This window comes from Dermochelys coriacea, chromosome 2 (genome assembly GCF_009764565.3).
Source record: "Dermochelys coriacea isolate rDerCor1 chromosome 2, rDerCor1.pri.v4, whole genome shotgun sequence".
Classification (NCBI taxonomy): Eukaryota; Metazoa; Chordata; order Testudines; family Dermochelyidae; genus Dermochelys; species Dermochelys coriacea.
This window is the reverse complement of record NC_050069.1, coordinates 3,355,863-3,381,935: the sequence shown is the minus strand read 5'-3', so window position 1 is coordinate 3,381,935 and position 26,073 is coordinate 3,355,863. Positions and strand designations below refer to the sequence as shown.

At 45.0% G+C, this 26,073-nt stretch overlaps 1 protein-coding gene across 1 annotated transcript in view; it reads left to right on the top strand.

The window, feature by feature from the left end:
• The window catches only part of CYHR1 (cysteine and histidine rich 1), a 55,101-nt gene extending 32,047 nt beyond the window's left edge, over positions 1-23,054 (top strand). Inside the window, exons 3-5 of the mRNA XM_038393548.2 lie at positions 8,877-9,118; positions 11,562-11,773; positions 15,386-23,054. Coding sequence (XP_038249476.1) covers positions 8,898-9,118; positions 11,562-11,773; positions 15,386-15,777 — 825 coding nt within the window. The 5' untranslated portion in view covers positions 8,877-8,897 and the 3' untranslated portion in view covers positions 15,778-23,054. The remainder of the gene's footprint in view (positions 1-8,876; positions 9,119-11,561; positions 11,774-15,385) is intronic.
• The last annotated feature ends 3,019 nt before the right edge of the window (positions 23,055-26,073 follow it).

The following is a 26,073-nucleotide window of genomic DNA, read 5'->3' as shown; positions in this document are numbered from 1 at the left end:
TGGCTTCAGGGGTAGGAGCCTGTGGGATTTTATTCTTGAGGTAAGGACCAGTATTCTTCTGGTGCTGTGTGTGCTTTGTATAATAACTGTTGCAGTGCATGGCTCAATCTGCGGGTTTCACTTTCCTATTCACATGGGAAAGGGACAATTTATTGGAAACTCTCTGGCAGGGTTCAGACTCAAGAAACTATTTTCAAAAACACTTTTTGTAAAGTTGTTGAAAACAGTTTCATCCTGTCTACGCAAGCTGTTGTATTATCTTCAGCATCAGTCCAAGGAAACCAATAGTTAACTGACCTAGTGCTGAAAATAGTATCTCTTGGTGTAGTAGGGCTATAGTGTGTTGGAATGTGGGAAACAAAACTTGATAGTGGTCAGGAGTGCTATTTAGTCCACTGCAAACAGGCTTCAGTAGACAAGCTGTCCAGAGCTCTCCTCCGTCTTACAAGGCTCATAAATCGCTGTGAGTTAAGCATGTGATACAAAGGTTGGTTGGGAATGGCATATGCCTGGACTCCATTCAGGTTTCAGAGTAGCAGCCGTGTTAGTCTGTATTCGCAAAAAGAAAAGGAGGACTTGTGGCACCTTAGAGACTAACAAATTTATTTGAGCATAAGCTTTCGTGAGCTACAGCTCACTTCATCAGATGCATGCAGTGGAAAATACAGTGGGAAGATTTATATACACAGAGAACATGAAACAATGGGTGTTACCATACACACTGTAAGGAGAGTGATCACTTAAGATGAGCTATTATCAGCAGGAGAGCGGGGGTGGGGGGGGGCCTTTTGTAGTGATAATCAAGGTGGGCCATTTCCAGCAGTTGACAAGAACATCTGAGGAACAGTGGGGGGGGGGAATAAACATGGGGAAATAGTTTTACTTTGTGTAATGACCCATCCACTCCCAGTCTCTATTCAAGCCTAAGTTAATTGTATCCAGTTTGCAAATTAATTCCAATTCAGCAGTCTCTTGTTGGAGTCTGTTTTTGAAGTTTTTTTGTTGAAGAATTGCCACGCTTAGGTCTGTAATCGAGTGACCAGGGAGGTTGAAGTGTTCTCCAACTGGTTTTTGAATGTTATAATTCTTGGTGTCTGATTTGTGTCCATTTATTCTTTTACATAGAAACTGTCCAGTTTGACCAATGTACATTGCAGAGGGGTATTGCTGGCACATGATGACATAGATTCATAGATTCATAGATACTAAGGTCAGAAGGGACCATTCTGATCATCTAGTCCGACCTCCTGCACAGCGCAGGCCACAGAATCTCACCCACCCACTCCTATGAAAAACCTCACCCATGTCTGAGCTATTGAAGTCCTTAAATCATGGTTCAAAGACTTCAAGGAGCAGAGAAGCCTCCCTCAAGTCAACCATGCCCCATGCTACAGAGGAAGGCGAAAAACCTCCAGGGCCTCTCCAATCTGCCCTGGAGGAAAATTCCTTCCCGACCCCAAATATGGCGATCAGCTAAACCCTGAGCATATGGGCAAGATTCACCAGCCAGATACCCAGGAAAGAATTTTCTATAGTAACTCAGATCCCATCCATCTAATATCCCATCTCAGGGGATTTGGCCTATTTACCCTGAATATTTAAAGATCAATTACTTACCAAAATCCCATTATCCCATCATACCATCTCCTCCATAAACTTATCGAGTAGAATCTTAAAGCCAGATAGATCTTTTGCCCCCACTACTTCCCTTGGAAGGCTATTCCAAAATTTCACTCCTCTGATGGTTAAAAACCTTCGTCTGATTTCAAGTCTAAACTTCCTGGTGGCCAGTTTATACCCATTTGTTCTTGTGTCCACATTGGTGCTGAGCTGAAATAATTCCTCTCCCTCTCCTGTATTTATCCCTCTGATATATTTATAGAGAGCAATCATATCTCCCCTCAACCTTCTTTTAGTTAGGCTAAACAAGCCAAGCTCCTTAAGTCTCCTTTCATAAGACAAGTTTTCCATTCCTCGGATCATCCTAGTAGCCCTTCTCTGTACCTGCTCCAGTTTGAATTCATCCTTTTTAAACATGGGAGACCAGAACTGCACACAGTATTCTAGGTGAGGTCTCACCAGTGCCTTGTATAACGGTACTAAAACCTCCTTATCCCTACTGGAAATGCCTCTCCTGATGCATCCCAAAACCACATTAGCTTTTTTCACAGCCATATCACATTGGCAGCTCATAGTCATCCTATGATCAACCAATACTCCAAGGTGCTTCTCCTCTTCCGTTACTTCTAATTGATGCGTCCCCAACTTATAGCTAAAATTCTTGTTATTAATCCCTAAATGCATAACCTTACACTTCTCACTATTAAATTTCATCCTATTACTATTACTCCAGTTTACAAGGTAATCCAGATCCTCCTGTATAATATCCCGATCCTTCTCCGAATTGGCAATACCTCCCAGCTTTGTATCATCTGCAAACTTTATTAGCACACTCCCACTTTTTGTGCCAAGGTCAGTAATAAAAAGATTAAATAAGATTGGTCCCAAAACCGATCCCTGAGGAACTCCACTGGTAACCTCCCTCCAACCTGACAGTTCGCCTTTCAGTAGGACCCGTTGCAGTCTCCCCTTTAACCAATTCCTTATCCACCTTTTGATGTTCATATTGATCCCCATCTTCTCCAATTTAACTAATAATTCCCCATGTGGCACGGTATCAAATGCCTTACTGAAATCTAGGTAAATTAGATCCACTGCATTTCCTTTATCTAAAAAATCTGTTACTTTTTCAAAAAAGGAGATTAGGTTGGTTTGGCACGATCTACCTTTTGTAAAACCATGTTGTATTTTGTCCCATTTACCATTGACTTCAATGTCCTTAACTAATTTCTCCTTCAAAATTTTTTCCAGGACCTTGCATACTACAGATGTCAAACTAACTGGCCTGTAGTTACCCGGATCACTTTTTTTTCCTTTCTTAAAAATAGGAACTGTATTAGCAATTCTCCAATCATTCGGTACTATTCCTGAGTTTACAGATTCATTAAAAATTCTTGCTAATGGGCTTGCAATTTCAGGTGCCAATTCCTTTAATATTCTTGGATGAAGATTATCTGGGCCCCCCGATTTAGTCCCATTAAGCTGTTTCAGTTTCGCTTCTACCTCTGATATGGTAATATCTACCTCTATATCCTCCTTCCCATTTGTCATGCTACCATTATCCCCAAGATCCTCTTTAGTTTTATTAAAGACTGAGGCAAAGTATTTGTTTAGATATTGGGCCATGCCTAGATTATCTTTAACCTCCACTCCATCCTCAGTGTTAAGCGGCCCCACTTCTTCCTTTTTAGTTTTCTTCTTATTTATATGGCTATAGAACCTTTTACTATTGGTTTTAATTCCCTTTGCAAGGTCCAACTCTACTCGACTTTTAGCCTGTCTCACTTGATCCCTACATGTTCTGACCTCAATTAGGTAGCTTTCCTTGCTGATCCCTCCCATCTTCCACTCCCTGTATGCTTTCTGCTTCTTCTTAATCACCTCTCTAAGATGCTTGCTCATCCAGCTTGGTCTACAACTCCTTCCTATGAATTTTTTCCCCTTTCTTGGGATACAGGCTTCCGATAGCTTCTGCAGTTTTGATTTAAAGTAATCCCAGGCCTCCTCTACCTTTAGATCCATAAGTTCTTCAGTCCAATCCACTTCCCTAACTAATTTCCTTAATTTTTGAAAGTCAGCCCTTTTGAAATCAAAAACCCTAGTTGCAGATTTATTTTTGTTAATCCTTCCATTTAGTTTGAACTGAATTAGCTCATGATCACTTGAGCCAAGATTGTCCCCTACAACCATTTCTTCTATGAGGTCCTCGCTACTCACCAAAATTAAATCTAAAATGGCATCCCCTCTAGTCGGTTCAGCAACTACTTGATGAAGGAATCCATCAGCTATCGCATCTAGGAAAATCTGAGCCCTATTATTATTACTAGCACTGGTCCTCCAGTCTATATCTGGGAAGTTAAAGTCTCCCATGATCACGCAGTTTCCATTAGTATTTACTTTATTAAAGACATTAAAAAGAGCTCTATCCATATCCAAATTAGATCACGGAGGTCTATAGCACACCCCAAGCACTATCGTAGGAGAGGCTTTACTAGTTTTCTTCCCCAATGTAATTTTTGCCCAGACAGACTCTGTCTTATCCATTGCATCGCTTCTTATTTCTTTACATTCTACCTCATCATTGATATACAATGCTACTCCACCCCCTTTACCTTTGTTTCTGTCTTTCCTAAAGAGCACATACCCTTCAATACCTGTAGTCCAGTCATGACTACTATTCATAGAATCATAGAATCATAGAATATCAGGGTTGGAAGGGACCCCAGAAGGTCATCTAGTCCAACCCCCTGCTCAAAGCAGGACCAAGTCCCAGTTAAATCATCCCAGCCAGGGCTTTGTCAAGCCTGACCTTAAAAACCTCTAAGGAAGGAGATTCTACCACCTCCCTAGGTAACGCATTCCAGTGTTTCACCACCCTCTTAGTGAAAAAGTTTTTCCTAATATCCAATCTAAACCTCCCCCATTGCAACTTGAGACCATTACTCCTCGTTCTGTCATCTGCTACCATTGAGAACAGTCTAGAGCCATCCTCTTTGAAACCCCCTTTCAGGTAGTTGAAAGCAGCTATCAAATCCCCCCTCATTCTTCTCTTCTGCAGACTAAACAATCCCAGCTCCCTCAGCCTCTCCTCATAAGTCATGTGCTCTAGACCCCTAATCATTTTTGTTGCCCTTCGTTGTACTCTTTCCAATTTATCCACATCCTTCCTGTAGTGTGGGGCCCAAAACTGGACACAGTACTCCAGATGAGGCCTCACCAAACATTCCACCATGTTTCTGTTATCCCTATGATATCTGGTTTCACTTCCTGCAGCAGTAGCTCTAGTTCCTCCATTTTGTTACCTAGACTCCTCGCATTGGTGTACAAACATCTTAATTTTTGCTGTTTGGCCTCGCTCACATTTTGTACCCTATTAGGCACAGTCATTCTACATCCAGTATAACCTATTAGACTAGTATCCACACCGCCCTCACTCCTTATATACATTCTCCTACCCACGGCTGTATCCATTCTTACTTTATCTTCTTCCCTCTCAATGCTAAAATCTGGCGTGGAGATTTTCTGGACATCTCCCATCCATCTTCCCCCAATTCCTAGTTTAAAGCTCTCTTTATCAGTTGTAAAAAGAAAAGGAGTACTGGTGGCACCTTAGAGACTAACAAATTTATTAGAGCATAAGCTTTCGTGAGCTACAGCTCACTTGAGCTGTAGCTCACGAACGCTTATGCTCTAATAAATTTGTTAGTCTCTAAGGTGCCACCAGTACTCCTTTTCTTTTTGCGAATACAGACTAACACGGCTGCTACTTTGAAACCTTTATCAGTTGTGCCAGCCTCGATCCTAGAAGTCTATTTCCTTCCCTACTCAGATGAAGTCCATCCCGAGAGAACTGACCTCTGTCTGTGAACGCCTCCCAGTGGTCATACATCCCAAAGCCCTCCTTATAGCACCACTGCCTAAGCCATCTGTTGACAGTCATAATCTTGTCAGACCTTTGTTGCCCTTCTCTAGGAACAGGAAGGATCCCGCTAAAGATCACCTGAGCCTCAATTTCCTTAAGCGTCTTCCCCAGCCTAGCATAGTCTCCCTTAATACTTTCCAGCGAGAATCTAGCCGTATCATTTGTTCCCACATGAAGGATAATTAGGGGATTCTTTCCCGCTCCCTTTAGGATCCTTTTCAACCTCAGGTCTACATCCCGTATCTTAGCACCCGGAAGACAGCACACCCGTCTATTCTCAGGATCAGCTCTAGTTACAGGCCTGTCTATTCTTCTCAATAAAGAGTCCCCGATCACATAGACCTGCCTTTTCCTGGTGACAGTGCTATTCTCCAGTGTCTCCCCTGTTCTCTCTGGCTGCAAGTTCTTTCCATTCCTATTTTCAATCAATGGCTCCATGTCTAGTTGGCAGCCGGTGTCAAGTGGAGTGCCCCAGGGGTCGGTCCTGGGGCCCGTTTTGTTCAATATCTTCATAAATGATCTGGAGGATGGTGTGGATTGCACTCTCAGCAAATTTGCGGATGATACTAAACTGGGAGGAGTGGTAGATACGCTGGAGGGGAGGGATAGGATACAGAAGGACCTAGACAAATTGGAGGATTGGGCCAAAAGAAATCTAATGAGGTTCAATAAGGATAAATGCAGGGTCCTGCACTTAGGATGGAAGAATCCAATGCACCGCTACAGACTAGGGACCGAATGGCTCGGCAGCAGTTCTGCGGAAAAGGACCTAGGGGTGACAGTGGACGAGAAGCTGGATATGAGTCAGCAGTGTGCCCTTGTTGCCAAGAAGGCCAATGGCATTTTGGGTTGTATAAGTAGGGGCATAGCGAGCAGATCGAGGGACGTGATCGTTCCCCTCTATTCGACACTGGTGAGGCCTCATCTGGAGTACTGTGTCCAGTTTTGGGCCCCACACTACAGGAAGGATGTGGATAAATTGGAAAGAGTACAACGAAGGGCAACAAAAATGATTAGGGGTCTAGAGCACATGACTTATGAGGAGAGGCTGAGGGAGCTGGGATTGTTTAGTCTGCAGAAGAGAAGAATGAGGGGGGATTTGATAGCTGCTTTCAACTACCTGAAAGGGGGTTTCAAAGAGGATGGCTCTAGACTGTTCTCAATGGTAGCAGATGACAGAACGAGGAGTAATGGTCTCAAGTTGCAATGGGGGAGGTTTAGATTGGATATTAGGAAAAACTTTTTCACTAAGAGGGTGGTGAAACACTGGAATGCGTTACCTAGGGAGGTGGTAGAATCTCCTTCCTTAGAGGTTTTTAAGGTCAGGCTTGACAAAGCCCTGGCTGGGATGATTTAACTGGGACTTGGTCCTGCTTTGAGCAGGGGGTTGGACTAGATGACCTTCTGGGGTCCCTTCCAACCCTGATATTCTATGATTCTATGATTCCCTTACAATCTTCTTCAACCCATCCTGTATCCTCCTGGGGCTCATATTTGGTGTAGTCTCCCTTGACTCTTCCCCTTTTTCTATAGGGCTAGCCTCTCTTCTCTTCTTCCTTACCCTTCCACCTTCAACAAGTACCTGCTGAGCCCCTTCTTCATTTTCCAACTCTGCAAACCTGTTCCTAAGCTCTATTTCTCCTTCACTAGCCCGTCTTTTTCTCTGCCTGGTTCTTTGAGTCACATGTTTCCACTGACCACTTTCCTAATCCAGTCTCTCCTCAAAATTCCCCAGCCCTGGTTCCATCTGTGAGTCTGAGCTTTTCCCTTCAGATACCTCATATCTTTGCTCCATCATCTGCTCAAACCCCTTCCTAAACTCAACCAGACTTTCCACCTGCATCTCCAAACCTCGGATCTTTTCCTCCATCAGCTCTATCAGACGGCATTTCATGCAGAAAAAACTCTTACCGGTTCCCCCCTCCAGGATCATGTACATACCACAGCTTCCACATCCAGTCATCCTCAATGTGTCTTTCACTGCAGGAGTCACTCCCACAGCTGCCTCTGTATCTGTCATCTCCTTCCCACCTAAATCCTGTTAATCTGGGAAACACAAGCCACACCAAAAATACCACACACCCCCCAGCAAAAGCAAACCCCAAACAAGCACCACAAACCAAACTCCCCTTGCAAACTCCCACTCAAACTCCCCTGTTTAGAGCTCTGTTTGCTAGCTCCTGTGCCGCTGCAGCTGTCTGACATATATCACATTGGTAGATGTGCAGGTGAACGAGCCTCTGATATTGTGGCTGATGTGATTAGGCCCTATGATGGTGTCCCCTGAATAGATATGTGGACAGTCTACATTTGAATAAAGGAAGAGTAAAATTGTCAATGCTGAAATGAGCTATCGTCCTTTTGCTGTGCCAAAGGAGAAAGCAGGCCTTCCTCAGCATTGGGGGTGTCACCTGCAAGGCAGTTACAAAGCAGACTTTCACTAGAAGGAAGGGGTGGGGAGTGCCATTCACTTTCTGTTGTTGAGCTACAAGAATAGTGCCAGTAAAAATGGCGCTGGCTGCCTGACCAAATCCTGGGTGCCATGTGCCTTTTTCAGCATGTTTGCTCTTTGGCTAGTCAGTCATTTGTTTGTTCCCTGTTTGAAGCTGAGTCTTGTTTAAACAAAGCAAAAGCAGTGTCTTTCTGCCAAGCTCTAGGATTGTGAGTGGGGGGGAAATCCAGCCTTGGGATTTAACCCCTAAGGTTCTAGCCTTTGTCTTTAAACAGATGAGCAGATCCAAGATAATAGCACCTCCAAGGCAGAAATTCATGTTATTTAGCATCTTTCCTTCCCCTCCTGCATTGTTTGGTTTGTAGCCCAAGTGCTGATGAGTCCAAAGTGAAAGTTTCCTACTCTCTAGTTTCTGATCTTTACCAGGGGTTCAGTCCAGGATTGTTCTTATCAATGTGGAAGAGTTTTGACAAGTTTGCAATATGGACTCCCATCTCTTATTACTAAAGATAGTAACTGACTGCAGGGAATTGCTGTTTCTGTGTCTCCCTCAAGATTACAGTGGAACAAACCAGATTCCTTTGCTTTATTTAAAGATTAAACGTTGCAATGTTAATTTAAGTGGCTAGGTCTGTTTCTTGTTTACCTGACACCTTTTGCACATTTGTGCATTTTAAAAAAATTCTCCTTATGTTACTCTCTTGTCTAACATGTTAGTGAACCAGAGAGCTACAGTATATATATGTATGCAGCAAAAATTACATATGTTTATAATCAAATATAAGAGAGAGTAGAGTGCAAACATGGCAGAAGTGTAGAGTGAACCTCTGGTACGTCATTTCCCACAAGGTCTTTGAAGCTTCATTTCCCTTTCCTTCTTCACAGTGTACTAATGGTCACTTGATGTGCGCTGGCTGTTTTATCCACCTACTAGCAGATGCCCGGTTGAAGGAGGAACAGGCTACGTGCCCCAATTGCCGTTGTGAGATCAGTAAGAGCCTCTGCTGCCGAAACCTGGCTGTGGAAAAAGCAGTGAGTGAGCTGCCATCAGAGTGTGGCTTCTGCATGCGGCAATTTCCTCGCTCCCTTCTGGAGAGACACCAGAAAGAGGAGTGCCAGGACAGGTAAACAGTCTCACCTTCCGTTCAGTGAGGCACGAGATGCTTTCATAACCCCTGAAGGACAACCCATCTGAGCTCATTGCAGTCTTCTCCGCTGGGTTGGGTGTTAGTGGCTGCTCCTCAGATGGCACTGTCCGAAGCAGAGCAGGTAACGCCAAGAAGAGTGTGGTTTAAAATATCTGGCTTAGTTGGAGTGTGAATTTTTTATGGTGCTTCTGAACTGTGATTCTGAACACTAACGAACAAGACTAACCTGCAGTGTGAGTTTCAGACAGGAGTGCTAGCATGGGTGGCAGCAGGTACAGCTAATGGGAGGCAGTTGGGTTTGGCAGACTTGCCTTGTTCCACACTACAGAAACTGAGTCCCACTTCAAGAATACGGGCTACCAAGTGAACCCTTACGTACCCAGTCATGACAGCTCTCCACCTTCTCCTGACCGTCCAGAGACACTAGAACGGGCAGATTCAGAACACCCCACTAAATGGTTGGATTGCCCTTCTGCGGTATTTAAAGGGAACTGAGTGACCCCTAGTGACGAATGTCAAAGCGGCAGGAGGAAGGAACCACAGTGGTCTTCTGCTGGAAAATAGCCTTCCAAAGCTTGTAAAACAGCAAGAATTGCATTTTCCTGAGAAATCGTCACTGCTGTAGGTCAGGCCAAAAGATAGCTGAACTGCTTCTTGCTTACAGCTGAGGCTGTTTTGAGAGTTCTCACTTGCTTCCCAGTTGCTGTAGAATCTTCAGTGAAGGGCATCTCCTCTGGGGTCTTGGCAAGGTGGGGAGGAGGATTTCTCCAGTCTTACAGACCATCTTCCTTAAGGTTATGGTGGGATAACCACATTGAATGTAGGTAACCCTAAACGGACAAATGTTACAAAACCCCAGGGAGGACAGAAAAATGGAGAGCCCCAGAGACTAGGAACATGGGCAGCAAGTAAAATGAGATTACATTTGAGAAAAATACATCAGAACAATAATACCCTAACAGTGAGATGTGTTAGGCTGCAAAATAGTCTTCAAAAGAGGTGCTGTGGAAGGTCTATCGCTGAGGCATCTAAAACAAGGAAACAATGTGTGCTGGCCCCGTGACGTGGAGCTGGAGTAGAACACCTTAGCAGGCTCCCTCTTCTAATGATTGTTGTTTGTAAGGTAGTCTGGCTGCAGGTCACACTCGGTGAGACAGGAAAGTGAAGCTTGTGGCTGGCTTGGCTGCAAGTTGCTTTACTTCCATAGAGTTGTAAAGCAGCACTGAGAGCACAGAGATTTGCACATAATTGTTTTCTATCGCTTGTATCTCGCAGCCTACTGGCAGAGACAGTGCATTGTCCTAGCCTGCGGCATGCACCCTCCCTCCTGTCCTTGTGAAGTTGTGAGCAGCCAGAAGCCTGTGGCATGCTTCTCTCAGGCAGAGCCCACTAGCCCAGAGAGCACTGGCTACACTGCAGCATGTCAGCTGGGGCAGAAGCTCCAGTTACACAGTACTGTTGGGAATTCAGACTTACTGAACTGCCTGTCCACATGAGCGCTCCAGCTGTACTGCGATCAAGTGAAATCTAATAAACCGGCCAGGGTTGAGTGTCAGGATTTGGTTGGGAGGCCCCTGGCAGGAAGCTGCTTGTGTGCCCTCTCCGGTAAAATGGCAACATTCACATCACCCCTACGGGAGCTATGCCCCAGCTTGGCACTACAGGGCTATGCTGTTGTAGGGGCTTTTTCAGTTTAAAATCCTGCCCACATGTAGTCGCTGAAAATCCATCGCACTCGTTGCAGTGAAAAGGGAGTCAGCGCTGACGACTTTTCAAACTCCATTTCAAATTCAGTCCAAAAGGCACCTCCTGTCACTTCAGTTTATGCTCTGTACTTTACGCAAGTGCTTTTAAAAGGGAGTGTTGCTGGTATGGGATAGTTGCTATTTTACTACTCCCCAGAGGGTGCCACATTTCAGCGGTCAGTGAAGAGAGCCCTGCAAACAGTCCATAGAGTTCTTTGGCATCGCATAAAATGACAGGAGCTAAATAAATCCTGGGGAAGATTTATACTGCAGTAGCACCCAGAGGCCCCACTGTGTCTGGTGCTCTACAGGCAACACACTAAGATGCCACCCCAGTTTAGGATTACTGACACCATTGCTGGGACCAGCTGTTTCATTTGAGCATAAATGACTGCAGCCAAACGTGCTGGCTTGCAAAACCCTAGGTCTCTTTGGCACAGATGGAGGTTCTGGGATGCCGAGGCCCAGAGGTTTAGTGATGAATTCTGGTAGCTGGTGATGTAGTTACTGTTCTGCCAGGTTGGTCGGGTTTTGCTTTTGGAGGCTATATTCTGATCAGACAGAAAGTCTTCTCATTCATGGAGTGTCATTTGCCATTTGTGCATCTCATTCTGTGGTGCAACGTCTGTCTACAGACCAGACAAGTACTCCTGTTTGTGCTCTCTTTGTAACAGGGTGACTCAGTGCAAATACAAGCGGATTGGGTGCCCGTGGCAGGGTCCATACCATGAGCTGACAGTTCATGAAGCGGAGTGCACTCACCCCACAAAGACTGGGAATGAACTGATGGAGATTCTGGATGAAATGGACCAAACCCATAAAAAAGAAATGCAGCTGTATAACAGCATCTTCAGCCTGCTCAGCTTTGAGAAGATTGGCTACACAGGTAATCACTCAGACAGGGCAAAACCAGCCACCACCCAGTATTTTCAGTGTCTTGCTTTTGGCACTACTGTTCTTGACGTACTGATGAAGCCTGTTTTTCTTATGTAATGCACAGTGCCGGTCTGTAGATCAGAAGAGCTGGGCTTTGCTGAGCAGACAGTGGCAGCAGTGCGTCTGTCCCAGTAGCGCTCTCCAAGAAACCTTCCCTGTCTGCTTGGCAGTTGGGTTAGCTCGTGTCTGTGTTCCTTGCTTAGTGCTGGGCGGAGATGGAGGGGTAGTCAGCCATGTTAAGAGTTGGCTCAGTAGCAGCAGATTTCATTGTCCTGGTGTCAGGTGGGGTTTGGATTCAGGAGGCGAATGCAGGATTTCGGGGCCTCGGAACTGGTGAAGACTGGACCTGTTTCACAGGTTATGTGCTTGGGCTCTGGACAGGAGCTGACCTCAGTTCTTATGGCGCTGCTTCCCTTGATGGCTAGTCCACGGAGCAGCACTTGTGTCGAGTGGGGAGGAAGGCCACTTCCTAGCTGCAGGTAAGGTGCTGTAGTTGCATCCACTGGATTGATGAACAAGACCAGAATAATAAGAATATAAAACCAGTGTTGCCTGTGCTGTTTCTTTGTTTTACTGCAAGTGAAAATGAAATTAGACAGCATCCAGACCCCTTATCTGTCATCTGATACATCCTTCCAACTGGAGTCCCGTGTATTAATAACTGAAGTGACCCGCCCACACACACTGACCCTACGTGATAGGCCTCTCGTTTCCACTGCATGAGAATTACAGCTCCTCACATTACGTTCTGGTTCCTGTGGTTGGGTCACACACAGTTGGTGAGCTATTCAAAAAGCTTAATTTATCTTTCACATGGGTCTTCGTGCTGTTGGTTTTGTATCCATCTCCTGGAGAGCGCTCTTCGTAATACGTAGTCATTTCTCATATTTGAGTGCCTCCTGTTCTTGCTTTTCCTTTGGGTGAAGAAAAACCCCAGTGCAGAGCTGTCTATTGTCTGCCTCAAATGGCAACTTATGAGGGTGGGGAGGGGGGAAGAGGGATACAAATTAACTTTGAATTAACAACTAAACAATGCAATGAAACACGCAAGGAAGCTGGTTACTTTATTGATACATCAGTGCAAAAGTCGGCCCGGAGAATTGCTCTTTAAGATTTGTTTGTGCTTGAGGTACTTGCAGGCAAATAATATGGAAGAGAAACTCTGAAAAGGGTATGGAGGGGAAAGGGTGTGGGTGGGGAAAACACATTTCCCTTACCATAAATATTTAGCAGCCCCACAGAGAGGAGCGCAGAGGGAAGATCTCCTGGTCTCGGCTAGCTTTCCTCCTCCATTCTGAGGAGCAATGGATGCTCTGCTGTCCCAGAAGGGAGCTGTGTGTGATAACCTCGTACTGCTCAAGGTCTCTGCTTGCCTGTCCCATGTGAGGCAGAAAGGTGATTTTTGTAGTTGCAGTGATAGCCACTCTAGCATCCTGCTGCATTGATCACTTTGCTTTTTAAATCTGGAGCTGAGTCCTTAGTGAAACTTACTGAGGCCGGTGTGTAGCAAATGGATTGTGCTGGGAGCTCAGATCACGAAAAACGGAGCAGTCTTGTTAGCTGATCCGCTTAGCCCGGATTCTGGTTTTTCCCGGCATTACATCCATTGCTGCCAGTGGATACACGTAAGTAGTTGGTGCTGAGGAGGGGAGCGATGTTCTGTAGCGTCCACTTCGAGCACAAGACTGAGTTAGAACAGTTGCCTAGGTAGTGAGATAGTCCAGCTTTGCTCTGATGCTGCTTTCCGGGTCCAGCCCTTGTAGGATAAATTAGCTCAGGTGGGCATCTTTGAGAGCAGGGCAAAGCAGTAGCATTCTGTGCTGCAGAACACTGCTCAGCAGCTATCCATGGCACTGGAGATGCAATTGAGACACTACACCCCTATGGCTAAAGCAGTTACTTCCTAGGAAAAATGTCTTCTCTGTGTAGAGATGTGTGTTAGAAATAATACCTCTTGATCCCTGAAGATACAGCCGGACTCTGAGCTCTTTTATTGTAGGGTTTTGTAGTAAAATGATGGTGTATGTCAAAGCACTGAGTTACAAATGCTGTGTAGCTTGAATAACTGATCACCTCCTTTGTCCAGGTGTCCTGCTGTGCTTTCCTAATTCTTCTGGAAACTTTGAAGAATATGTAAACCTGTATGAAATGCACCCAAAGGTTTATTGTACCTGTAGTTATGCTGTGAGCTTCCATGGTTTGTACAGTAAAGACTTCACTGAAACTATGTGCTTGTTCAAAAGTGATAGATTTGACAAAGTCTTTGTGCTGGCAAAGAGTTTATTGGACTGACAGCGGACTGTGCCTTGAAATGGGGGCTAGATTTTAGAGTGCATTTGCAAAAGTAAATTTGGACCACTTCTACCCAATGTATTGTTATTTCTTTATGTATCTGAACCCGGAATTTTCTGTACCTTTGAACCCTGAAGGTCTGTGTTTCACATGCCCTGTTCTCTGGTTTTGCACTGTGGTAATGCATAATTGTGCCTTATTACCTTGATTACAGATTTGTATGCATAATCCCAATAAAATGTGCTTTGTTATCTGAACTGTATCCTGTCTGCGTGTGATGCTTGTTTTTATGCACTCCAGACCTCAGTTCGGGCACACCCAAGATTTTATACCTAGGATCAGCTACAGCTTCCCACAAGACTGACCTCACTACACACTTATTGCCTGTTTCCCCTGCTCTTTCTCCATCAACAGATCACAAAGAAACAAGTGGCAAGGGCCCATCCATCTTGCCATTCTTGATGGCATGGTTTATAACCAAATTAATGTAGATCATTTGCATCAGTCAGACCCACTTAGGCAACTGACTGATTCTGTGTAATTGTGTGCTGTGTGCATCACCCACTCACCACAAGCTAACATTAGCGTGTCATTTACCTTGTAACAACAAATTCAGACTGATATAGGGAAATGCTTCTTTACACAACAACCAGTTGACTTGTGAGACTCTGCCACAAGATATTACCAAGGCTAAGAATTCAGAAAAGGATTAGACACTGATACTCAGAATAGCAACAATTACACTAAATATGCAAATATCTACAGCATATAAACCCTCATGCCTCCAGACCTATACCCATCAGAGACTGGGGATTCACTGTCTACAAATGGGGTTACTTCAGCCTTCCTGGCAAGGATCTGATTCTGGCCATTGTCAGAGAGAGGGTGCTAGACTAGATGGTCCAACCCAGTTTGGCAGTCCCTATGTTTATAAGGTGGTGTATTCAGTGGATTTGATTAACCTTGTTTGTATTTTATTCTCCCCTTTCCCTTTCCCTCCCCTCAATTTTATACATCTTAAAAGTGCTTCCTGTATTTACTGTTTTCGATGGACTATTAAAGTGCATTGAGTTCCTTCCCAAGAAGTCCCATTTCTCCTGACACTGGCTTTGAGTGGTCACCCCCAACCCCAATTGCCTCCTTATGCCATGTCAAGAAAGGTCCTGCACAATAGCTACAGGTAACATGAGCTCGATTGTTCAGGCTGCCAGCTGCTCTGGTTAATTGTCTGTCTGTGTTTTCTCCCCCACCCTCTTTTGTTGTGTTGCAGAAGTTCAGTTCCGTCCCTATAGAACCGATGACTTCATCACCCGCCTGTACTATGAAACACCCAGGTTCACCGTGCTCAACCAGACCTGGGTGTTAAAGGCCCGAGTCAACGACTCCGAACGCAACCCCAACCTGTCCTGCAAGCGCACCCTCTCCTTCCAGCTCATTCTGAAAAGCAAGATCAGTTCCCCCATGGAGTGTTCCTTCCTGCTCTTGAAGGGGCCCTACGACGACGTGAAAATCAACCCCGTGATCTATCACTTCGTCTTCACCAATGAGAACAATGAGACGGAGTACGTGCCGCTCCCCATCATCGACTCTGTGGAATGTAACAAACTGCTGGCTGCCAAGAACATCAACTTGCGGCTTTTTATATTCCAGATACAGAAATAGGCAAGGCTGAGTTATGCTGGAAGTTACCAAGAAAGCACCACTGAACCATAGTTACCTCGTATGGCTGCCTGTGCCAGTTGTGATTTCACAGTAATTTGATCATTTTAAAAGGAAAAAAACAACAAAACGTCTGCATGTGTATGCAACAGTGTAAGCAGTCACAGCCTTCCTTCCCTTCCCTTCCCCATCCTCCCCAGGGACAGACAAGAATGGAGCCAGGTCCGTGTAGAGGACTGGCATGTGGGGGTGACTGCTGGGAAACCTGCAGGTGCTGGCAGCATACCGAGAGCTCTTTGGTATGCTGTGGTGAGGGCAAGTTGGGGAGCCAGCGATCCAAGCAGTTCAGTATATGTGAATAGACAGAGTTTTGTTGTCATGGTACAGTGCACAATCTACATGTGGCAGTTGTGGGGCTGTAAGGGAGGCAGTGGTGTTATTTTCTCCCCCTCCTTTCAGATCTCATGTGGCTTGAATGAACTGGATACATTTCAGTTTCCTGTTTTGCTTTTGGGGTGGGGAGCACAGAGACAAGTCTAGCTGTGATTTAGGGCTTGGGAGAGCCTAGTTCATTATTACTTGTGCAGTCTGGTCCTCTGTCTATTGTATCAGTAAAATAAAACAAATGGGGATTCCAACCCCCCACCCTCCCCTTCCAAAAACAAAACAAAACACTAATGAGGTGTTTGGGGGAGTTTGTGGAACTTGTGCTGGCTGGGCTGACGTTCCACCTTTCTGTGGGAAAAGGATGGGAGTGGGGAGAAATGATGGAGCTGTAGTGCATTACATATGAAAGTGTTCCAAAGAACCAGAGTCCCCATTTGTGTCTAGTTTGTGTAAACTAACCCTTTGTTCCGAGTTCCTTTCGCCACAACCTTTTGGTCCAGTGGAGTTAACCATTGCCATGGTTTGTAAATGGAAGTTTAAGATGCAGGGTGAAGATTATGAAAAGCAGACACGCTGAGCATTGCATGATCTCTCATGGGGTTGTGACATGAACCTCCTGGACTGAGTGGGGTTTCCTGGTAATTTCCAAGCAAAGATGCTCTTGTTCTCAAATAACTTAGAACAGGTTATTGGAGCATTTTTTTCAGGAGTGTGCTAATGGCGAATGGATCAGAATGGTTCAATGTCCCCTCTCCTTCCCTTCCCCCACAAACACCACCTGGACTGTTGCAAACAAAATACTGTATCTCTAGTTTATTTTGTATTGCACATCATGAAGAAACAATCCCAAGGTCATTTCTACAGTTTCATGCTTCCTCCAGCCCTGCAATATAGCACAGGTTGAGATTTTATCTAGACAAGATGAGGACCTATGTAGAAACCAAACCTAAATTCTTGCAGACTTTTCGGAATGCAGGGTGAAATTCTGTCCCTTTGCAGTTTTGCCAAAACTTGAGTTTCTTGTGAAACAAGAAAAAAGAAACGAGTTGCAGGCTCTTCAAGTAATTATGCAATTTTACAGTGTGAGAATATTTTTTATATATGAAATATATACAGCATGTTTATGGACAGGGATAGTGCAGCCAGTCACCAAATTGTGAAGAGATCTACAGGGATGTTTCACTTGACACTATTTTTAAGAAATGTAAATGTGGGGTATTACTGGTGGTGGATGAAAACACTATCACAAGCTCATTAATGCCGTGTATTCAAGACCAGCCACCCAGTAACTATGCCCACTGAAGTCAGGCTATCTAATTTTATTTTTAAGGAATAACTGGATTGGGTATGATGTAAATCATGGAAACCTCTCGCAGATGCTGCCTACAAAGAAGCTATTACTGTTTTACTTTCTGTCATGAAGCTTCTTCTGCCCTGGGTTTTCATTCTGAATCATGTCAGCTTTCCAGCCTAGCTTTTTCACCTCCCACTGGCCGTTCTAAAGGCAGTGGCCACTGGGAGTTCGAGCCCTTTTATTGGTAACTGGATGAGTCTTTCTGCTGTGCCCCATGGAATAGGAGAATGTTTATAGCATGAAGCCTAGTTAATAGTCTTAATAGTGTCTTGAAATCTTAGTGACGTCTTTTAAAGAGACATAGAGTTTCATAGAATGAAGGTATTACTGCCAGGTTAAAAGTTGCTTGTTCAAAATGCTCAATTAGAGTGGATGTGAGATTTACAAAGAAAAAATTACTTTCCATTAGCTGCTGCTGTGACTGTCTCGTGTGGAGGTTGGAGTCTGAGCTTATGTGCTACAGGCGCAGCCCCTTCCTTCACGTCTCCCCTCCCTCACCTTGTGAGCAGAATCTCTGCTGCTAGAGCCCCAGGTGTGTGAAATGTCTAACACTGACTTGCTAGAATTGTAAGCTGTCATTTTACATAGGCTTCTCCGTCGCTTCAGAGGAATAACATCTATTATAGCTTTCTTTTGATTAAATACCAAAGAGCCATTTTCCCGTTAGTCCTGTTACTCTTTGTTATTCTCACATGCTACATGTTAGACTGACAGACTAAATAGCATGCAAATGGCCAGTCTATATTTGGTGACGGTTTTGAGTGTCTAAGAATGACCACAACACTACAGTGCCCGTAGAGCAGGTCAGACCACCTTGTAAAACTTCAGAGGAACTTTTTTTGTGATGAATGTAAATTTTTTCAAAATGGATAGTGTCAGGGTTGCCTGTCTTCTGTGTTAGCAACACTGAAGGTATCACCAAAGGTTGACACCATTTAGTGCTGTTTCCTGAGATCTAATCGCTTACAGGATAGGTTGGAAGCCAGTTCAGGAAAGATGGTGCCCTCAGGAAAAGCCATTCAGAACAAGTTGGCCACGATCAGAGTCCCTTGCTTGGAAAAGTCTAGAGTGGAGTCAAATACCAGGGGCAGACTGAGACTTCCCCTTGGTTATGGTAAGGGAACTTGAATCGCAGTTGTCTTCCCATTGTCCCAGCCTGAAGTTGTTCAGTTTGTAGTGCAGTTTGTTCCTTTATGTCAAATGCACAAAGCCTTGTCAAGGAAACAGAAATTCCCCTCACTGGGGGCCGTTGTGTGGTAGCTGACTGGCTCAGGCAGTGCCACATGAATGGAGCTTGTTTTTTTACGAGGAGGAAGAACTCCAGTGCAGTCTGGTACAGATCACTACTTCCTTCTGTGACTAGTAATAGCTCTTTGAACCTGTCCTTGTTAACTGTTTTGAACAGGACAAGGTATCCACTGGATTATTGATCCTACTGGAGTATCGGGGATTCCAATGTTCTGCAGACCTTCCAGGAGAGGATGGCCAGATGTGGGTAACATCAGCATGACAGAGCATGTCATGTTGGATTACATGGACACTTAGTGCTCTGTTCACTTTACGCAGAGTAGGGCGGCACTGGGGCAGGTATCTTCAGAGTAGCATCGTTGGAATGACCAAAAGTGATCTAGAAGTGTCTTGACTATAACATTTGGGAAGTGAAGACTACCAGCCCTGGCATTTGTGAAACTTAGACTTGCCTTCTCCTAAGGCTCTAAGAAGCTCACGAGTAAAGAGTTGAGTCACCTTGAGGAAGGATTTGCCTATCCTAGTGTAACTGGAAAATACCATGTGCGGCAGATAAGCACAGTGCATCTATCAGGAAGGAGTTGCTACGTTAAGTCCTGTAATAGAGTATGAGAATTAGTTAAAGCCACCATGCAAACTAATCAGTGCACAAGGTAGGTATATTTCCCATGTACCAAAGCCCTTTTCCCACTGTTGCAGAGGCAGGAGGGTGAGTATTTTCTAGAGTCATTAAAGGTCACCCTAGGAATGTTCTGCAATACCTGTCACTTTCCATTTAGTATAGACTGGGAGGCATTGATCACTCTATAACCAGTGCCACTGGTTTGCTAATACACCTGGTATATTCATGTGTTTTCTACTGAGGCAACTGCCTCTGAATCCGGTGACCAAAGAAATCCAAGTTCTGGCATCAGCTGTGCGAGTGGTAGAACTTCAGTAACAGCTTCATGGAACGGGCTACTGAGAAGCACAGAATTGAAACACAAAGGCGCTGTGCATTAATATGAGCTGTTGGAGGGAGGGTGAGAACTATGCATGGCTTCAAGACCTAAATTAAGCGGTAAAACTTTCCAAAGTAAATGGAGCATAATGAGAAACATGTGCTTGGAAATGAACTTCAACAGAAGAAATCCTGTCCCTGAGGAGTTCCTCTTCCATCCTGAAAGCTCAGAGCAACTTGGGGCTTAGTTCAGGGGAAGCCTTTTTCCCAGGAGGCTTGAGAACCCATCAAGAGATGGCAAAGAGATGTCATTCCATTAGGAAGCTTTGAAGATTCTCCTAGAGAACTTCAGGCAAATCCTCTGGAGTGTTCATTCTGCTGCTCCGAGGATGGGCAGCTGCAGAGATCTTCGTACAGCTTTGTTTTAATGATTCACTTTTTAAAAAATTGGAAATGTTCAACCCCCACGTGCCCCGAAAAGGAAGGACTCATTTTATATTTCTTAATACCAGCTCTTGACGCTTCTGGGTTCAATCCATGTGTAGTTTGCATGCTGGGTTTTCCCCACATCAGCTTCTCCTTTCAGAAGATTACCTCGGGACTTACTCATTTTCTAGTACATGGGGCTACCTAAGGAGAATTTGTGGCAACCTCCAAACTTTTCAGGGTAGAATAATTTTACCAGGTCTCTTCCCCAATCCCGCCCCCGGTGATTTTAAAGCTAGTAAAATTCTGCAGGTCTGAACTTGTTTGTGGCCTAATCTTAGTACAATAGTCCAGGTTACTATGCTTTCATCTCCAAGAGGGTTCCTCCAGTTCTCCGAGTGTGTAGGGTGAACGCTGGTGAGTTTCTGAGGGTAAATTGTTATGTATTTGGTAACTCTTGTCCCAAGCAACTGGCTCCCATGGCAGGAGGTCGCTTTGCTTATCTTCATTTGGTTGATGGGAAGAATCTGGCCGTTTTCTGTGCACTTTGCTTTAGATGATGCCCAGTGGCAGTGGAGTCTTCCTGTGCTACTGTCAAAGGGAGGTGCTCCCGGGCTTGCCCAGCTGAGCACCACACTGGCTACTTTGCAGGGGTTGGGGTCCCCACCTAATTAGTATGTAAAACGGATGCAGCTGTCCTCATCTCTTTAATTGAGGGATGCAGCTTGTGTGGGATGGTTGCCAATGCACAGTGCTGCTGCTTAGATCAAAGTGTAGCCCTGTAATCTCCATGGCCCGTCTTCCCCATGAAGATAAGGGAAGCCACAGGCATTTTATGCAACACAGGGATAATCAGTGTCGGAATATTAGTCTTCTCTCCAAAGACAACTCCGGTAGGCCTTGAATTCAGATGGAACAGATTTTTTTAATGCAACTCTCTTCTGTAGATTCAGGCAGGAACCTCCAGTTTGCACATTTAACGAGATTCCTTTAGTCTTTGTGTGATAGTTGCATGAATTGAGCAGAAGATGTCGTCAGACAGCAACTTTGAGTGAAACGGGCACAATCTCTGAGAGTTCCCAATATTAAGGCAAAATTGAGACCCAGCCCGTCAGCTGTGATTTAATGCAACTCTGCGTCTCCTGCACCATAGGGTGCTTCCCAATAGCATGCACAGTGCCATGGGCTGCACGTGACAAACCTGTCCGGGCAGAGACCATTACTGTCATCTGATCCTCCCTCGTTTGTGTAGATCTCTCCCTACTCCTCTTTTGTGTCATACTGTTTTACATACTGTTTGCTATGTGCCTTTAATATCAGCCATTGTTTTCAAAGGATGGCTATGGGAAAAGTGGAACCCTTTCCTTTCCCAGGAACATTCCTCTGGAGCCCTCAGCAGATACTAGTTGAATGAATGTGTCTGCAGGATTTCATTGAAGAGGTATTGCTACCACTCTTCCTCTTTCTCTTCTCTTGTTGCCACTGAATGTTTCTGTCTGCTTTTTTTGCCTCTAGATTCCTCTCTCCTGTAAGCACAAGGAATTGTGCTTTGGAGTAGCCATGTGTTCCCCGTTTCTGAAAGGTGGGACTGAGATTATTGGTCAGGTGCAGACTTAAATTTGCATAAGCCTGGGCCAGTCTTTGTGGCCCAGGCCTGGGGAGTGATGTGACCAAATTGTGTCTGAATGGGACTGAATGCACAGTCTTCCCCTGTGGTTACTGTTTGTACTGCTTCACTAAGACAATGGCAGGTAATCTCTTTGGAAGCCAAAAGACAGGGCCCTTGTACAGTATTACAAAAGTTCTTGTATATTAGTATTAGTTCTAACAGTGCAAAACGAATGGAGAAGCAACTGTATATCCACATCCGACCGAAGCATTAGACTGAGAAAAGCACATTGCAGTGAGGGGGAGTACCTGGTAAAGTGGGGACTCCAGCTGGGGTTACTCATCAGAGTCCAGCTGCTAGAGATGGCGTTCCATAAGAGCTGTGTCCATTGCTCCCTTTGGGTTTGCGGTTTTAAAATGCCTTCCTGAATCGGTGGCTGTGTCCGGGAGTCCCTGGCCAGCTGCCAGCCAGACTCCACTGAACGGATTTCCTGGGTGTGATGGTCAAAAAATTTTAAATTAACTATTTTTTTTGCAAAGCTGTTCTCTCTCTCCTCGCCCTTGTCCCTCAACTCCTTTGCATAGGTCACCCTGTCCGTACTGGACATTGGAAAATTCATACACAGTAGCTGAGCCTTACGTGTCTAGTTCAGTACTAGACAAATAAAGATTGTAGCACGTCTCTTCATGCCAGGGCTGAAGACTGGCAGACCACAAACCTCCTTACAGTATTTACTGTGGGTAATTTATTTAACTAGTGAATGTAGAATTAAAATAATTTAAAAGCTAATGGTTTGTTTGCGGGATCGTATGTCCTCTCTGTAATTGGCCTGATTTTATTTGTGTTCTCGTTCCTTTAGTTCATTCTATATAGCAGGGCTAGAACGGGCAGGTGGGGCGCGGGGGGGGGGGGAGAGGGTTAATTCTAACTCTGGGATTCAGCTTGAGGCTGGTGTTCAAAGTAGATGAGGGTGGGTGGGTCTCAATCTAGCCTCTGGACACTTGTCTCGCAGAACCACTTCGCAGTGTGGCACAGCTGGCAGGTGAATCAGGGAGGCGTGGGACTGGACTAGCGGGGACTGCTGCAAGTCAGGGCTGAGGAGCGCTGCTAGAGGGTTGTCAAGAGAGCATGTGCAGCCCCTGGCTTGGTTACTGCTACAGCTCGCCTCCTCCCGGTGCCTGAGCACTACACGTGGCGAATCCCGTTTGAGAGGGCTGGTTCTGACGCTGTCGGGAATGATTTCTTCTGTTACTTTTGTGGTCTGCGTTCTGTTTGAATAGTTTCTGTATGTAACTGTAGTAAAAAACCAAACCAAACCACTTGTGTCTGTGTTTACTTGACCAAACTGTGCTACCAGTCATCCTCCCTGCTCTCTAGGAGATCTGCCAGCGCCGTGGGGTGCAGGGTCTCTGTTCCGGGGAGCAGACCCACGGGGCAGGTCAGCTTTGCTGCAGGGGCAGCTCCCGACCATTCTAGGCCTGGTGTACTTTGTCCTGTCTCCGCGTGGGGGGCTGGACTAGATGACCTCTCAGAGTCCCTTCCAGCCCTACATTTCTGTGACTTTCCCAGGAGGAAGCTTGAGCCCCACAAGATCCCATACTTTATCAAAGGAGTTGATTCCACTTGTGCCGTTACAGTAGCCAAGAATGGTGAGAACATTGAAAACGGACCTCTTCGAATCCCAGCCAAAGCATGCTAGGTATGGCCCAGTTCTGCTTCTGGCTTGGGTCTGCATGGTCGGACCCCAGCAGCCAGACTGCACGCAATGACAGCCCTGTGTAATGTTCCTGACAGGTCAGAATGGAGGCACCGCTGTGTGGAGAACGAACAGCCACACCACCCAGTAACCCAAATATGGCTACTCTCCTCTCATCCCTGCTTCACCTGCCCAGTGTCTGGGTCTCTGAATCTCAGCATGTTCTAGGCCCCACAGCCCAAGTCTGTGGGGGAGAATTGGACTGCGGGAGTGAAGAACCCAAAGCTAAATGGATAGGCAGTGTGATGGCAGAGAGATCAAGGTAATAACAGGAATTCCTCATGCACAATGCTGGCTTCTAAATTAAGGGGGGCCGAGGGGTTACTGTGGATAGTCCGGTGACGACATCTCAGTGGGAGTCAAAAAGCAAACGACCTCAGTATATAGAAAATAATAAAAATAGCTCTTCTTCTATCTCAATGGCAGGGCCTTAACCCAAATGCTGGGTTCAGGACTGGTCACCCCCTCTTGTTCATGGCCCAGCAGCAAGCGAAGCAATGGTAAATGGGACAAAATACAACATGGTTTTACAAAAGGTAGATCGTGCCAAACCAACCTAATCTCCTTTTTTGAAAAGGTAACAGATTTTTTTAGATAAAGGAAATGCAGTGGATCTAATTTACCTAGATTTCAGTAATGCATTTGATACCGTGCCACATGGGGAATTATTAGTTAAATTGGAGAAGATGGGGATCAATATGAACATCAAAAGGTGGATAAGGAATTGGTTAAAGGGGAGACTGCAACGGGTCCTACTGAAAGGCGAACTGTCAGGTTGGAGGGAGGTTACCAGTGGAGTTCCTCAGGGATCGGTTTTGGGACCAATCTTATTTAATCTTTTTATTACTGACCTTGGCACAAAAAATGGGAGTGTGCTAATAAAGTTTGCAGATGATACAAAGCTGGGAGGTATTGCCAATTCAGAGAAGGATCGGGATATTATACAGGAGGATCTGGATGACCTTGTAAACTGGAGTAATAGTAATAGGATGAAATTTAATAGTGAGAAGTGTAAGGTTATGCATTTAGGGATTAATAACAAGAATTTTAGTTATAAGTTGGGGACGCATCAATTAGAAGTAACGGAAGAGGAGAAGCACCTTGGATTATTGGTTGATCATAGGATGACTATGAGCTGCCAATGTGATATGGCTGTGAAAAAAGCTAATGTGGTTTTGGGATGCATCAGGAGAGGTATTTCCAGTAAGGATAAGGAGGTTTTAGTACCGTTATACAAGGCACTAGTGAGACCTCACATGGAATACTGTGTGCAGTTCTGGTCTCCCATGTTTAAAAAGGATGAATTCAAGCTGGAGCAGGTACAGAGAAGGGCTACTAGGATGATCCGAGGAATGGAAAACTTGTCTTATGAAAGGAGACTTAAGGAGCTTGGCTTGTTTAGCCTAACTAAAAGAAGGTTGAGAGGAGATATGATTGCTCTCTATAAATATATCAGAGGGATAAATACAGGAGAGGGAGAGGAATTATTTCAGCTCAGCACCAATGTGGACACAAGAACAAATGGGTATAAACTGGCCACCAGGAAATTTAGACTTGAAATCAGACGAAGGTTTTTAACCATCAGAGGAGTGAAGTTTTGGAATAGCCTTCCAAGGGAAGCAGTGGGGGCAAAAGATCTATCTGGTTTTAAGATTCTACTTGATAAGTTTATGGAGGAGATGGTATGATGGGATAATGGGATTTTGGTAAGTAATTGATCTTTAAATATTCAGGGTAAATAGGCCAAATCCCCTGAGATGGGATATTAGATGGATGGGATCTGAGTTACTACAGAAAATTCTTTCCTGGGTATCTGGCTGGTGAATCTTGCCCATATGCTCAGGGTTTAGCTGATTGCCATATTTGGGGTCGGGAAGGAATTTTCCTCCAGGGCAGATTGGAGAGGCCCTGGAGGTTTTTCGCCTTCCTCTGTAGCATGGGGCATGGGTCACTTGAGGGAGGCTTCTCTGCTCCTTGAAGTCTTTAAACCATGATTTAAGGACTTCAATAGCTCAGACATGGGTGAAGTTTTTCGTAGGAGTGGGTGGGTGAGATTCTGTGGCCTGCGCTGTGCAGGAGGTCGGACTAGATGATCAGAATGGTCCCTTCTGACCTTAGTATCTATGAATCTATGAAGGGGTTAACGGGTGGGTAGTGAAAACGGTTAGGGGCATGAAGAGTCTTCTGTACAGGAAAAATGAGAAGGTTTTGAGGAGGAAGAAGAGGTGTGATGGAGGGGTCCAAAATAATCAAATAGTGCTTCTAGTTATCTTTTCTGATACAAGAACAAGGGGACAGACTGAAAGGCAACAGAAACTGAAAAAAACATTTTTGACAATGCATTGCCTCTGAAACTCACTGCCACAAGATTGCTGAGTCCAAGAGCTCAGCAGGATTCAGAAAAGGATTGGACATTTGTAGGGGTAACAGGAACAACCAATTTAAAAATAAAATTGCTCGTTGGGATTGAGATTGTATTTCTGTAAATTTGTACGACACCTTTACACTGGGGCCCTCATCCTGACTTGAGCCTCTCAAGGTTTGTAGTAGAAATAGCCAAGATCATGATGTTTCAGATC